The sequence below is a fragment of the Carcharhinus amblyrhynchos genome, chromosome 12 (assembly GCF_965287045.1).
Source record: "Carcharhinus amblyrhynchos chromosome 12, sCarAmb.v2.hapA, whole genome shotgun sequence".
Lineage (NCBI taxonomy): Eukaryota > Metazoa > Chordata > Chondrichthyes > Carcharhiniformes > Carcharhinidae > Carcharhinus > Carcharhinus amblyrhynchos.
This window is the reverse complement of record NC_137335.1, coordinates 82,979,865-82,996,571: the sequence shown is the minus strand read 5'-3', so window position 1 is coordinate 82,996,571 and position 16,707 is coordinate 82,979,865. Positions and strand designations below refer to the sequence as shown.

The window sequence follows — 16,707 nt, the reverse complement described above, 5'->3', positions numbered from 1 at the left end:
GGAAATTGGAGGCAGATAGATATCCAGCAGTCAGGTAGGGAGCACAAATAGTGGACTGGATCGAGCTGTGCATCATTCCACTTGCAGTTAATAAGAATGGGTCTTCTCATCTAAAATCCATTAGATTCTCTGCTGGAAACTTTCAATCCAATTCTGGTCAAGGACTCGGAGGATTGAAGAGACACAGAAATGACCAGGACACCAGATCCAATATAATCAACAATCTTTGTACAGCAAATACATTACATGCCTGCTCTAACTCTTCCTCAGTAGGAACCAGCCGCACTTCTTGTTATTCAAGATTGGCCAATACTTGTCACCCAGTGGGTAATCAAGCGGTTGCCTTTGTTCAATCACACTGCTTACATATTTCCAGCATTTCGGAAATGTTGTTGACAGAAATGAAACTGTCAGGGCAACAGGCTTTTCCGACAGAATGTGACGGCCAAAATCGTATCCATTACCAGGTGATAAACAACAGCAGTGAAGAGAAGCGAAATGAAGAGCAATAATGATAGAAGAGCCTGGGGGAAATTAATGACTGAAACAAATGGAGAAGGGACAAATTAGAGAGAAGACAGCAAGGATGGAAATGGAGTATCAAACAAAACAGGGGGAAGGGGAGAAATACTGGGTCAGGAACTGAGGCTTTGGGATGGGGATGAAGGAGACAAGCACCTTTAATTAAAAGGGACCGAGAGGGGAGTTATTTAATACGAACTGTAAAAGGGAGAAAAGAATGTTCGTATGAACTGGAGAATGCAGAATGGAAAACAGTCGCAGAGTGCCCAGCTTGGGAGGGTCAGAGAGAATGGAGAGCAGCAGCTCAGAGATGAAGGGAAGGAGGGAGGGAATGGAGAAAAGGAGCTCAATGATGGACGGAGGGAGAGAAATTTGATTTGGTCTGTTATTTAGTATCCCATCCACTGGGATACAATGAAAAGTATTGTTTCTTGCTCGCTATAAAGTGAAACATACTGTTCATAGAGTACATAGAGGCAGACGAAAGCGTAGGGTACAGAATATAATGTTGCAGTTATAGGTCGGGTGAAGTGAAACATCAGCTTAATATATTAGGACCATTCAAAAGTCTGACAGCAGCAGGGAAGAAGTAATTCCTGAGTTGGTTGGTACGTGGTCTCAGGCTTCTGTATCTTTTTCCTGGTGGAAGCAAGAACGTCCAGGGGTCTTGATTATGCTGGCTGCTTTTCCAAGGCATCAGGAAGTGTAGACAGAGTCAATGGATCGGAGGCTGGCTTGCGTGATGGACTGGGCTTCGTTCACAACTCTTTGTAGTTCCATGCGGTCTGGGCAGAGCAAGAGCCATACCAAGCTGTGATACAACCAGAAAGAATGCTTTCTATAACGCATCTGTAAAAATTGGTAAGTTGTAGTGGACATGCCAAATTTCCTTTCCCTTCTGTGAAAGTAGAGGTGTTGGTGGGCTTCCATAATCATAACACTGACATGGTCGTTGGTGATCTGAACGTCTAGAATCTTGAAGTTCTCGACCATTCCCACTTCACTCCCGTTAATGTAGACAGGGACACGTCCACCACTACATTTTCTGTAGTTGATGACGAGCTCCCTTGAGGGAGCGTTAATATTGCACCATTTCACCAATGGAGAATGATGGATAAATCAGCAATAATGTCAGCCAGAGCTCCTCATAAATAACAAAGCAGTCAGAATCAACAACACCACTGCCTAAAAATCACCACCACGCATTCACTATCATATCTACCTCAAATACAATGCAGATATGGCTTTCATTCAGAGCTGGGGACAGATGTTATCAGTAAAATACAGCGTGTGACGGATGCCTGGTCACTTTCCCACTGAAGGAGCACCTATGCTGCAAGATTATGAAGTGACAAGTGCATCAGTAACTAACACAATATTATGCTGTTGATGGGATAACCAACACCTTCGACTGCACTGACATAGAAATAAACACTCAGTCTTCCATTTTAGTAGCACATGCAATTTAAAGAACCAGCAATGCTCTCATCTCCATTATCTCTCAAGTAAAAATGATTTTATAGTAACACTAGAATGGTCTTACAAAACCCATAACTTCCTGTCACAAGGTGTTTACAACAGCCATCTAACAGAAGAAATATGCAGTTGTATAAGGTTACTTTAAGTGATGCAAACTGAACATAGAACTATTCTGCACATATCATGAACAGAGTGGTTATGTTTTACACAATGCTGCATTCCTTCCGAGAGACAGCTTGCTTCTGAAAATCCCATCAAGATTTCCTTTTTGATTAATGCATGCTGCAGGTGAATGTTTTAAGTGAACAACTGCCCTGTTAAAACTCCATCTGCCCCCAAACATTGAAACGTAGAGTCACGGAACTGTCACATGATATTATTCAGCTCAGTAACTCTGTTTCTCTCTCAACAGATGCTGTATTTACTGTTTTTATCCTAGATCAGCAGTCTACTGTGATACTGTTTGAGTCATTTGTCCCATTTACACTAGGAAAAGCTTCATGAACCAGAATGCACAAATGAGGAAACTCTATTCTTTGTACTTCTATCAATCTTAATTGCAACTCACGTGACCCATACTCCAAAACTTAAATTAAAACATCCAAAAAAACTTAAGGTCATTAACAAATATCTGCACACATGACAGTCAATACCCTCCCCCAGTCCCCTCCATCCTCGCCCATCACTCTGCCTCTCAGGGCTCTTTCACAATAATCTTAAAACCCACATCCTCTTAGCTTTTTGACACCTGTCCTTTAGTCTTTCTTAGGTGTGGGTGTTGCTGGCAAGGCCAATATTTGATACTCCTCCTGACTTATCTTTGAATAATGTGGCTGGCTAGGCCGTTTCTAAAGACAATTGAAAATCGACCACATTGCTGGAGTCACATGTTGCAAGCTGCAAGAGAACTCCCACTTACGAAGGAGCAGCACTGCGAAAGCTAGTGGCTTTTGCTACCAAATAAACCTGTTGGATTTTAACCTGGTGTTGCGAGACTTCTTACTGTGTTTACCCCAGTCCAATGCCAGCATCACCACATCAAGGTCACATGTTGGACAGGGATTTCCTTCCCAAAAGAACATTAGTAAACCAGATGGGCTTTTTACAACCATTGATGATAGGTGAGACTAGTTTTATATCCCAGAGTTTTCATTAATTGAATTTAAATTCCTCCAGATGTCATTGTGGGATTTGAACCTGTGTTCCCAGGACATTAGCCTGAGTTTCTATTGAAATTACCATTGTGCCCTATCTCCCTGAAATCCGAATACCTAATGTGGCTCAATATATTTTGTCCGATTACCCTCCTGTGAAAGGCCTTGGGATCTTTACTGCATTAAAGGTGCTCTTGTTGACTTGCAATGGCGCCTTATTACAATCTCAGACTGAGAACTTCAGTATGTTTGGTGTAGCTTGCAGAACCAGTTATCCTGCTAGTTTTGACTCACACCAAGTTGTGTGAGGTGGCTTGCTGAAGGGAGAGGAGGATTACAATATGAAGTTTTAGTCCACTCACAACTCGACAAAGTAAACACAGGCATCAGGTGGCATCTGTAACAGGGTGGCACTCCTTCAAGATTGTGTGCTCACATCTTCACACTGGAGTGAGAACCCATTGCTCAAACAGCTGAAAGCCCTCCCAACTGATGCAAAGCCGAATCACAAATAGAGAGCGACAGATGAAGTGGGAATAATCTCATCCAGAGCTCCCCATAAATCACAAACAGTCACAGCCAATACCACATCACTGTCTTAAAGTCATTCCCATATATAACAATCATTCATAGCTGATAGTGGACGCTCTCAGTACAATACTTTGTGCAGTAGATGCCTGACAATAGTCCCACTGAAGCAGGAACAACTCTGGTGCAAGATTATTCAGTGACAAGAAACGAACACTACATGCTACTGACATAATAACCTAACCTTAGAATATACTGCAGTGATTTAGATGTAAGAAATCACTTTTAGTTGCACATATAACCTAAAGTATCAGCAATACTCCCATCCTCCTTATCTCTCAAATAAAAGTAATTTGTTTCCCATTGATAACTATAATTGTGCAAAGCCTGACATATGATTAAAACATAATGCTAGTCCTTCAGACAAATGCAATTGGATAAGGTTATTCTAAATGATGGTCACCACAATCAGAAAAAAACAATTGAACCCACAAGAGGTAGTAACCCACCAAGGGTTTACAGAATGTAACTAGAATTATTTTTATTTGCGCTAGAATTTATTATGTTATAATTTCAATTAAACACACTCTGAAAGACAAATATATAGAGATGTTTGATTTGATTTGTCACATATATTGCTATACAGTGAAAAATACTGTTCCTTGCATGCTAAACAGACAAAACATACTGTATATACGGAAGGAAAAGAGAGGATGCAGAATTTAGTGTTCAGTCATAACTAAGATGCAGAGAAAAATCAACTGAATGCAAGGCAATCTGATGGCAGGAAGCAGCTGTTTTTGAGTCGGTTGGCACATGTCTCAGACTTTTGTATCTTTTTCCCGTTGGAAGAGAGATGTTGGGAAGAAAGACTGAAAATCTATTTAAGCAAATGGATCCAGGTCCATATAACACAGTAATAGGTCACATTTTTAATCAAAGAATAGAGAATTAGCCGATTTTTTTTACGGTAACCGAATACAGACAAAAAGGCAAAACTTTAGGACGCACCTTCTAAAGAGACCTGCACTTCTTTCAAATTTTTCACATCCACTGGATGTTGCAAAACACTTTACAGCCAATTGAATACTTACTAAGCACAGTCTCTGCTGTAAAATAAGAAAAACAGCAGCAAATGGGGCAGCACAGTGGTTAGCACTGCTGCCTCACAGCTCCAGGTTCACTTCTGCTTGGATGACGGTGTGGCGTTTGCATGTTCTCCCCATGTCTGCCTGGATTTCCTTCAGGTGCTCCAATTTCCTCCCACAAAGATGGGCATGTTAAGTGGACTGGCTATGCTAAACTGTCCCTCAGTATTCCAAGATGTGTAGGTTAGATGGATTAGCCATGGTGAATGTACAGGGTTATGGGGAGAGGGCCAAGGTAAAATATTCTGTCAGAGTTGGTGCAGATGTGATGGGCAAATGGCTTCTTCTGCACTGTAGAGTTACTATGTTATGTGCACACAGCAAACTCACACAAACAGCAATGTTACAATTACCAGAAATAGAGTTTCTGTGACTTTGCAAGATAAATATTTGCCAGGACACTGGAGAACAATTCTCCAGTCGGAAATAGTGCCATGGGATCTTTCATATCTATGTGAGAGGGCAGACAGACTTTCAGTGCAACATCTCTCTGACAGTGCAACATTCCCTCAGCACAGCACTGGAGTGTCAACCCAGATTGTTGTGCTCAAGTTTCTGGGGTTAAACCTGGAACCTTCTGTCTCGGAGATGAGGGTGTTGTATGGTGGTTGGCACTGCTGCCTCACAGCACCAAGGACTCGGGTTTGATTCCCAGCTTGGGTCACTGTGCAGCATCTGCACATTCTCTCTGTGTCAGCATGGGTTTCCTCTGCGTGCTCTGGTTTCCTCCCACAGTCTGAAAGACGTGCTGGCTAGGTGCATTGGCTGTGCTAAATTCTCCCTCAGTGCACCCGAACAGGCGCCTAGTGGATTTTCATGCCAACTTCGTTGCTGACTTATGACACCAATAATTAAACTTTAAACCTACCAAACCTCGACAGGCTCATACTTGAAAATCAAAAATGTCAAATAAATATATACATATATCTATTTGCAGACATAGATAGCCTTAGATATAGGAGTAGAGACAAACGGGTTTAGATAGAAGCAGGGGTGATCCTACAACTGGCAACAGGAAGGACCAGGGACCGGATCAGGGCCAACGCCCAGGACCAGGATCAGAGCCAGAGCCCAGGACCAGGTTCAGAGCCAGGGCCCCCGGTTCAGTGTCGGGCCCAGGACCAGGATCAGCGCCAGGGCCCGGTCCCTGCAGCTCCCTCCCCGGTTCTTTCTCTCATTTATTCCCGGACTTACAGAAATAAGACACCACCGGGTCGCGCTTCTCGTGCTCCTGAGCGGTACGGAGGTGATGCTGGATCAGTTTGAATTGCGGTGGCGCCGGAGGAAGCGGTGGTATCGGCTCGGCCGCCATCGCCTCGGTTACCAGGACTCTGATCCGCCCCAGCAACCACTTCCGAGAGAGAGCCTGACCTTCCGCCACAGCGCCGCTGCCAGGCCGGAGGACTCAGTCACTCCTCCTGATACAGCGCCGCTGCCAGGCCGGAGGACCCAGTTATTCCTCCCGCCACAGCGCCTCTGCCACGCCGGAGGACCTTGTCACTCCACCCGCCACAGCGCCACTGCCAGGCCGGAGGATCTAGTCACTCCTCCAGCCACAGCACCACTTGTCAGGTCTCAGGACTCAATCACGCCTCCTTGCCACTGCCAGGCCGGAGGAACCAGTCCCTCCTCTCGCCACAGCGCCACTGCCAGGCCGCAGTGCCACCTGCTGGGCCGGAGGACCCATTCACTCCTCCACCCACAGCGCCACTGTCAGGTCAGAGGTCCTAATTACTCCTTAGGCACAGCGCCACTGCAAGGCCGAAGATCCCAATCACTCCTCCGGCCACAGTGCCAGCTGGCAGCTGGAGGACCCAGTCTCTCCTCCCGCCCCAGCGCCACTGCCAGGCCGGAGGACCCATTCAGTCCTCACGCCACTGCGCCGCCCGCAGTCCCGGAGGGGACAGCACCTCCTTTCATTCTGCCACCTAGCGTATAGGAAGGAGAATGCACTTGCAGTCAGGATGAGTGATCTTAGTTTTATGAAAATAATTCAACATAATAGGAAATAACAACACCTTGCATTTATATATCCAACATTCCAATAGGCAGCATGGTGGCACAGTGCCAGAGACCTGGGTTCAATTCCCAGTTTGGGTCACTGTCTATGCGGAGTCTGCACATTCTCCCCGTGTCTGCGTGGGTTTCCTCCGGGTGCTCCGGTTTCCTCCCACAGTCCGAAGGTGTGTGGTTTAGGTTGTTTGGCCATGCTAAATTCTCCCTCCGTGTCAGGGGGATTAGCAAGGTAAAGATGTGGGGTTACTGGGATAGGGATTGGGTGGGATTGTGGTCAGTGCAGACTCAATGGGCTGAATGGCCTCCTTCTTCATTGTCACGATTCTATGATTCTGTATGTGTTCAGGTTCCAAATCGTTGAAGGCACAGTGGCCAATGGTAATGGGATTAAAATTGGGAATGCTGAAGAGACCAGAGGAATGTAGATACCTCAGGAGAAAGATATGGATAAACAAAGGGTTCAGGATCATTGGAGATCAAAATTAAGACAAAGCCTAGGCTAAAAAAAAACCCATCTGCCATCTCCAGTGGACACAGGATATCCCATGGTACTATTTCGAAGAAGAGCAGGGGCTCCAGTGTCCTTGGGAATAAAGATCCCTTAATCAACATCATTAAAATAGCCCCAGACTGACTATCGACAGTGGGGGCACGAGACAAAAGTGAGAACCCTCAAGTCATGAAGTCATTCTTTAAGCTCCACATGAATTAACTTCCCCTCATCAGTCTGCCCCTGTGATGCACGAATGCCATCTCTCTTGTAGGCAATCAATCGACCAACTCCACGATCTTGGAGACCAGCATTTAAGATGTGTCGCATTTGTCTACGCTTTCCACCAACATAGGTACTTGCATCTTGGTGGGACTAAGAAGTAGTCAGGCTTCTGTGTCACTGGTGAGCCCCTCACAATTGAAAATTCAAAGAGGAAGGACGTCCCAGGGAACTGGCACTCCGAGGGATGGCGGAACCCAGGAATCTGCTAAGCTTCTGGCCGAAGACTTGTCCCTGGAACCGGTCATCCCAGAGTTTCTGGAGCTATAAAGGCAGAGTCGTCCGCATCAGGAAGGGTTGACAGCATCTTTCCGCGGACTGTAAGGCCGACTGGCGGAGTTCCATCACCTTCTGTCCAAAGAGATGGTGCCGTTACTCCAACGCAGCAAGTCCTACACCGCGAGGGAGGCATCCGCAGAGGATGGCTTGGCACAGATCCTGCACCCCGTGGTGGGGGATGTCCTCTCCATGGTTCAGCTCAAGACCTCCATGGCTGAGGGCATGAGCTTCATGGTGCAAGGTATCAACTGCATGATGCAGGGCACTGGTGGGAATCCACGAATGTCAGCACCAGAGGATGGCAGGCCTTGTGGATCACACTTCAGCTGCTCCTCTATCCCGTGGAAAAACACAGAGGCCTCGGGCACCTGAGAGGAAGGGGATCGACAGGAGTGCAACCCAGAGCCTTCCATCCAGGAGATCCTGAAGGTGTTCCACCCATCTGACACCTCCCTTCCTGTGAGAGGCACCCCATACATCTCATTCCCTTGGCCTCACACTGCTGCCTGAGTTTGGGGTTCAAATATCACATCGGTCACTGCCCCCCTCCCCTCCCTGCCCCGGCTTCATTGAGAGGGTCTTCATGAGGCAGGAAAGCCCCCATTCCTGAATTCCTCACTCTGCTTTTGCAGCTAGGCCTCTCATGGAACCCCACGCCGAAACTTCACCGTTGGCCCTGGTGCTGATCCTCTGGATTCCACTCCTCCCAGCCACTTCCCAGCTCTCAGTCTGGAAAGACAATCCCTCTCAGTGAGGAAATGGACAAGAGCCCATCAAGGGGGACACAGGAAGTGCGAAACAGCACCCCTTTCAAGCTTGGGGCTCCCCATCATGAAGGGAAGGTAAGGCCTGCGAATGATCCCTCCCCCGAGATAGCAATATTGAACCCCTTTCCTGCCACCGTGTTGCCCTTATTTGGGTCCCCCTGCGTTGTCTCCATTGCTCCCTCCGCGACTAGCGCCAAAATGGTGAGGGCGACCTGAGCACTCACCTCAGATATCCCCCCCTGAGGAGAGGTCGCCATGTTGACAATTTTATGCAGCTGTTGTAAATGGTGCCAATCAGTGAGGGCGGGGAAGGTTCCGGATTGAGTGCTCCCTAATGACATGCTAATGTATTAAAAAGAGGTCCCCAGCCTCGAGCGGCATTTGTCACATTAATCCCCCGGCCAGGGGTTTGAAACTGGGAATTGTGGTTCCGCCAGTGGAAATTCATGCTTTCCAATTCTCTCCGGATTTTACACCAGTGTCGGTGATGCCATACACGGCTAACGTGGGTTCAAAATCACCCTCCCTAACTCAGCTTCCCTCGCCACAGAAGCTGCCAAATTCGGCTATTGTGGGATCTTGCTGTGCACAACTCGGTTGTCAAATTTCCAGTACAGTAGTGTCAAAAATGTGTTTTATTGGCTGCAAAGTGCTCTGGATCATCCTGAGGTTGCCAAAGGGACTATGCAAACGCAAGTTCTTTCTTTAGCATCCGATGTATCCCATGTGGGAGAAGAACCCAGTACATTGCTCAGCTTTTGACGAAAAGCAGCACTTTTGTCTCGGCCCATTGAAGAGAAAGGGAAGCTGTGTGCAACGACTTGAGAAACCTGCCAGGTCTCCTACTTCTGTCACTTCTCCAGGGAATGAAAAGGTTTTCCTTTGAAAAGTTTATGGGTGAATTTGTCTCACAATTTTAATTATTTAGCATTGCTGACTATTTGAACGGTGCCAGAGTTTCCAGCGTCTGTAATGACTAACCTTGAAAAAAAAACATCAAAGCATAATGAGAGGCAGAACAATGGTGAAGAGGATATGACTTTGATGGGCTCTGAATGGTACATGATGAACTTGCCAAGTGTCCCAAAAGCATCAAACTTCACCTGCAAATGGTAGTGCATTAGGACGATAATTCTGGACAAACTAAATGAAATTTATACAGATTAATAGCTCGTGTACAGATTACTGAACGGAGAACGAGAGTGGTGAGAATGTAAAACTTGTGATATTAGGGTATCAGGACAAAAACCCCAAGGTATGTTACAAAGCCAGACTAGACCCCAACACATTTTCGATTTTGGCATTAGTGTGAGGAGAATGTGTTCTTCTCCAGGTATGATTCTATTGACACACCAGGAAACTTTTTATCAAAACAAACTTTATTTAGCAATACACTTTAGCTATAACAAATGAATTACCTTAACTTTTACAAATTGAAAGACTTGAACATGACAAAATACAATTCTTAACTGCTGACCTATCTCTATTAGTTCCAATTTAGGCAATATTCCTCTTATAGATTTAAACTCCTCTTCAAAGTCAGTTGGCAAATCCCAGGTGTACATGCTTATACTTGTCAATAGTCCTAGAGATTTTCAGCACCTCTGGAGAAAGAGAGAGAGAGAGAGAGACCTGTCTTCTGAAAGTCACAAACAGCAGCCTCCAGGGAGAGAGTGAGAGAGAGAGAGACAGAAAGACATTTCTTGCTTCTTTCAGGGCCAAGCAGAAAATAAAAGAATTATGTGTGTTTTTCTTGCAAGCTTAGCTTTACCCATTCACATATCTTTGCTTCTGCCAATCAACCTAATCAAAACCCTACTCTGAAACCCTAGGACAAAAACCAAAATAAACAAAAATGCATTAACTCAAATTAAAACAAACACATCCCTCATTAAAATCAATCATTAGCCTGAATTCTCTGCCCAGTGCAGACAAATTGGCGCCGTGTAAAACAAAGCTGACTTTTAAACATACCCCTGACAAGAAACATGATGAAAATACATTTCTTCAAGATACTGGGTAGGATTTTTTCCAAAACCGGAAAATCCTGCCTGAGGTCAACAGAACTTTACATGACCCATGTCCTGTCTGCCAGGATTCCACTGTTGGGTGGGATGGGAAAATTCCACACACAGTAGCATCATAGATACAATAGGTACTAGCCGAAGTGGAGAACATGGATGCAATTAAATGGAAGGTAGATAGATTGATGAGAGAGGAAGAGATAGAAGGATGTGCTGATAGGGTGTGATGAAAAGGAGTGGATGGAGGTTAATATAGTGGGCAGAATGGCCTGTTCTTTCTTTCTGTAGCTTCCTATATACTTGATGTGAAACATAAGAGAAAGGGGTGGACAGAATGAGTGCAAAGCTGAATTCGAGTGCAGCAGGATTATGAGTGGCAAACACATGGTGTGTCCATTACAATAGCCACAATGTGGACCACAGCTGTGCTATTTTAAAACGCATAAATCTACTCAAGATATTCCAGCGTTAATTACCAGGCAACCAAGTGACAGGAGCAGTAATCAAAAGAAAAAAATGCAGGAAAATCTCAGCAGGTTTGGCAGCATCTGTAAGGAGAGAAAAGAGCTGACGTTTCAAGTCCAGATGACGGGTAATCTGGACTCGAACCATCAGCCCTTTTCTCTCCTTACGGATGCTGCCAGACCTGCTGAGATTTTCCAGCATTTTCTCTTTTGGTTTCAGATTCCAGCATCCGCAGTAATTTGCTTTAATATAGGAGCAGTAATGCAGCTCCCTACCCACCCTCCACCCCCCCCACCCCCCACCACCATAGAACCATAGAATCTCCACAGTCCGGGAGGAGGCCTTTCAGCCCATCGAGTCTGCACTGACTCCAGAGACTCGAAGGCTAAACGTAGGCTCTTTCATTATCCCTGCTGAATGTGGTTAACTCATCTGTTCTGGGCTGCATGGCTAAAATGGGCACTTGCACGGCTAATTAAACCCAAGAATCCTGTCCCTTTTTCAGTCACCACAGCTTAGAAATCGCATGTTGGGCCTTTTACACAGTGACAGGGTCCACTCAACCCATCCCATACACTGGAGCTCTTTGTGCTTCACAGCATTTACCCCCATTACACCGGGATCATCTGACCTCCTGGCAAAGTTGATAAACCAGGAGTTTGATCATCGTAAACGATGGTTACTGCCTTGGTTTGATTTATTATTGTCACATGTATTAACATACAGTGAAAAGTATCGTTTCTTGTGCGCTACACAGACAAAGCATACCATACGCGGGAAAGGAGAGGACAGAGTGTGCAGAATGTAGTGGTACAGTCATAGCTGGGGTGTAGAGAAAGATCAGCTTAATGCGAGGTAGATCCATTCAAAAGTCTGATGGTAACAGAGAAGTTGTTCTTGAGTCGGTTGGTACATTACCTCAGATTTTTAGAATCATAGAGTCATAGAGGTTGACAGCATGGAAGTAGGCCCTCCAGACCAAATTGTCCATGCTGCCCTTTTCTTTTAACCACTAAGCTAGTCCCAATTGCCTGCATTTGGCCCATATCCCTCTATACCCCTTTCACCCATGTAACTATCTAAATGCTTTTTAAATGACAAAATTATACCCGCCTCTACTACTGCCTCTGGCAGTTTGTTCCAGACACTCACCACCCTGTGTGTGAAAAAAATTGCCCCTCTGGACCCTTTTGTATCTCTCCCCTCTCACCTTAAACCTATGCCCTCTAGTTTTAGACTCCCTTACCTTTGGGAAAAGATGTTGACTATTTATCTTATCTGTGCCCCTCATTGTTTTATAGACCTTTATACCTGATGGAAGAACATGGAAGGGATTATGTCCAGGGTGCATAGGGTCCTTGATGATGCTGGCTGCTTTTCTGGGACACTGGGAAGTGGCGACAGAATCAATTGACGGGAGGCTGGTTTGCTGGAATCGTTGCTGGCCAGTGTGGGAATAGTGTTCGGTTTCTGTCAATTGTGGGTTAGTCCACAGCTAATGTAGATTTGATCATCTCATGGGAGAAAAGGCACTAAAGTTTAAAGTTTATGTCACAAGTAGGTTTACATTAACACTGCAGTAAAGTTACTGTGAAAATCCACTAGTCGCCTCACTCTGGCGCTTGTTCAGGTACACTAAGGGAGAATTTAGCATGATCATTGCACCTAAACAGTTCACCTTTCAAACTGTGGAAGGAAATCGAAGCACTCTGAGGAAACCCATGCAGACACGGGAAGAACATGCAGACTCTGCGCAGACAGTGAACCAAGCCAGGAGCCGAACCCAGGTCCATTGCGCTGTGAGGCAGCAGTGCTAACCACTGTGCCACCATACTACCCATTCTAGCCATAGTTCACCAGAATGATGCCAGGTTTGAAAAATGATGGTAATATCTTTAGTATTAGACTGCTGAAAGGAGAAGTGATGAGATGTTGATTGAATTTGAAGGGATTCATTGAGTGAAAAGCAAAACATTATTTTCCGTTGGCTGGGAGATTAGTTAGCAAAAAAAAAACTCATCAATTGAAAATAGTTTCTAAAGAGTTAGGAGAAGGAGTAGGAGAAATGTCTTCACACAATCATACAGCGTGGAATGGTTTCCCACAAGGAACGGTTGAGGCACAGAATGTTCCATCTTTTAAGGGAATTTAGGGCAAAAACTTAGAGAATGAGGGGGTTGAGCTATGAGGAGAGGCTGAATAAACTAGGCTTGTACTCGTTAGAGTTTAGAAGAATGAGGGGAGATCTCATTGAGACGTATAAGATGATGAATGGGATGGATAGGATAGAGGTGGAGAGGCTCTTCCCGCTCAAAAAAGACAGTAGGACTAGGGGGCACAGCCTCAAGATAAAGGGGAGGCGGTTTAGAACGGAGTTGAGGAGGAACTTCTTCACTCAAAGGGTGGTGAATCTCTGGAATTCTCTGCCCGTTGAAGTGGTGGAGGCTGCCTCGCTAAATATTTTTAAGAAGCGGGTTGATGGGTTTTTGATAAGAGAGGGGATTAAGGGTTATGGGGAGAGGGCGGGAAAGTGGAACTGAGCCACGACAGATCAGCCATGATCTTATTGAATGGCGGGGCAGGCTCGAAGGGCTAGATGGCCTACTCCTGCTCCTATTTCTTATGTTCTTATGTTTTTAGGCTGTCAAGAGGGACTAGACACAGTAAGAAGTCTCACAATGCCAGGTTAAAGTCCAACAAGTTTATTTGATAGTAAACCTACAAGCTTTCAGAATGCTGTTCCTTCATCAGGTGAGTGGAAAGTTCTGATCAGAGAAGGGCAGATAAAGTCACACACAGTTTACAGAATACTGATTAGAACACGAGTCTTTACAGCTAATCTGATATTCAAGTCTTAAAAATGCAGACAATGTGAGTAGAGACAGCATTAAGCATAGGTTAGAGAGATGTGTGTTGTCTCCAGACAGGACAGTAAGTGAGATGTTGCAAGTTCAGGCAAGTCATGGGGGTTACAGATAGTGTGACATGAACCCAAGATCCCGGTTGAGGCCATCCTCATGTGTGAGGGGGTTTACTGTCAAATAAACTTGTTGGACTTTAACCTGGTGTTGTGAGACATCTTACTGTGTTTATCCCAGTCCAACGCCGGCACCTCCATATCAAGAGGGAGTAGAACAGGGGGATTCTATTTGGGTTACTCTCACCAAAGGCCAACACAAAGTTGATGGACCCCATCTGTGTGGTAAGCCAATTTGGTTATTTTGTGCTAAGGAGTCACTATCGCACAGGTACATACTCAACTGCAAAGACACCAGAAAATGTTACATTGCTTGCGAAGAGGACAAGCCCCTATTCATGAATGCACGAAGCTTCCAGCCAAATGTGAGTGCTCGGCTTGCTAAGTGCTAATAATATTCATCTGCTGGCACCTGTAGATCTATGGGCGAAGGGAATATGCCCAGACATTTGAATAAACAATGGGAGTGCTTTCTATTGATGGTTTTCATGATAATCTCTGAGTAGTATAAGGCAAGAAGACACTATTTCTGGTGAAGACATGTTTCATTTATTCATTTGTAATCTTAAGTGTCTTGGCAAGGCTGCATTAATTACCATAATGTAACGTAAAGACATTAAGCAGAAGAGAGGGTCATTCAGTCCATCGAGCCTGTTCCATCACACAATTAGGTCAAGGCTGAACTGTATCTCAAATCCATTTACTTGTCTTTGATCGATATCCCTTGATCTGTTACCTGAGAAAAATCTAATGATTTCAGTACGGAAAACTTCATAAGAACATAAGAACATAAGAAATAGGAGCAGGAGTAGGCCATCTAGCCCTTCGAGCCTGCCCCGCCATTCAATAAGATCATGGCTGATCTGTCGTGGCTCAGTTCCACATTCCCGCTCTCTCCCCATAACCCTTAATCCCCTCTCTTATCAAGAACCCATCAAACCGCTTCTTGAAAATATTTAGCGAGGCAGCCTCCACCACTTCAATGGGCAGAGAATTCCAGAGATTCACCACCCTTTGAGTGAAGAAGTTCCTCCTCAACTCCGTTCTAAACCGCCTCCCCTTTATCTTGAGGCTGTGCCCCCTAGTCCTACTGTCCTTTCTGAGCGGGAAGAGTCTCTCCACCTCTATCCTATCCATCCCATTCATCATCTTATACATCTCAATGAGATCTCCCCTCATTCTTCTAAACTCTAACGAGTACAAGCCTAGTTTATTCAGCCTCTCCTCATAGCTCAACCCCCTCAACTCCGGAATCAGCCTAGTAAACCTCCTCTGCACTCCCTCCAAGGCCAAAATATCCTTGCGCAGGTGCGGCGCCCAAAATTGCACACAGTACTTCAGCTGCGGCCTCACCAATGCCCTATACAGCTGCAGCAAGACCTCCCTACTTTTATATTCAATCCCCCTCGCTATGAAGGCCAGCATCCCAATATCATAGGCCTCTTGAAGACAGAATTCTAGATTTCCACCGCCATGTCTGTGGAAACAATGCTTCCTGATCTTGCTCCCGAATGCCCCAATTTTAAAATTTCGCCCCTTTAGTTTTCATATGCTCCCCCACCCCTCCCGCCAGCTGGAGGAATTAATCTTTCCATATTTACCCTGTCAAACCCTGTCCACACTTATCCCCCTCAGCCAACTCTTTATCCAAGGGAGTACAGGAGGGAAAATTGTGAATATGGATAAATTACTTGATATTTGTGCTTTCTGTGCATCAACTCACAACATTCCCCTGCACATAAATCAGGAATGTCAGCTTGTATCGCTCTTGCTCTGTCATTGTGTGCTGGTTGGATAGAACTCATTCATCAGCCCTGGCTGCTGCATGGATGTTTTAGCTTGCTTCAGTAGCTGGGTATTGAAGCGGCTGTTAAGTCTGGCAATCTGGTTCCTCGCTCTGAATGGACATTTAACACAGGTGTATTGGCAGATGTGTCCGACACCCTAACATTCCAGTACGCTGCACTGTCAAAAACATTATGTGCCCCTGCACTTAGCAAACAGGGATGAAGTCACCTATCCTCCCAAGCTGAATGAATGAATGAATGAATGAACCAGCGTGGCTTCTGCATCGCAGCGATTTTGACAGGTCAAGTTAACCAGTCCCATTGTTTTTGCTTGAAAGAACATCTCAATGCCTTTCAAACTTCCTGCCGTGTTTGTCAAGATACCATCTGTTCATCAGAGGTGGCCGTGCTTTGGGTATTCTTTGCAAATTGCTTTGCTGCACTCCCCAGAGTAATCGCTGCGAATTGCTGAGGTACACAGCTGTCTTCCTCCTGTCATTTACGCTGACAACTTCCACATCTGCCAAGCTTTCCTTTGCTGGTATTCTTTAAGTTACGTGGCATCGAAACAGGCCGTTCGGCCCAACCAGCCCCTGACGGTGTTTATGCTCCACTTGAATATCTTCCCAGCTCCTCTTCACCTGACTCCGTCACCCTCTCCTCCGATCCCTTTCTCTCTCATGTGTTTATCCAGCTTCCCTCTTAAATGCATCTATACTATTGACCTCAATCATTCTCTCCCTGGGTAATATCGTTTCTCCTAAATTCTCTGTTGGATTTATTGATGAC

General features: G+C 45.4%; 1 protein-coding gene across 1 annotated transcript in view; it reads right to left on the bottom strand.

Moving 5' to 3' along the window:
• vta1 (vesicle (multivesicular body) trafficking 1) overlaps positions 1-6,191 on the bottom strand; it is a 142,587-nt gene extending 136,396 nt beyond the window's left edge. Inside the window, exon 1 of the mRNA XM_080200848.1 lies at positions 6,026-6,191. Within this exon, the coding sequence (XP_080056974.1) occupies positions 6,026-6,143 (118 nt within the window). The 5' untranslated portion in view covers positions 6,144-6,191. The remainder of the gene's footprint in view (positions 1-6,025) is intronic.
• Between the last annotated feature and the right edge of the window lie 10,516 nt (positions 6,192-16,707).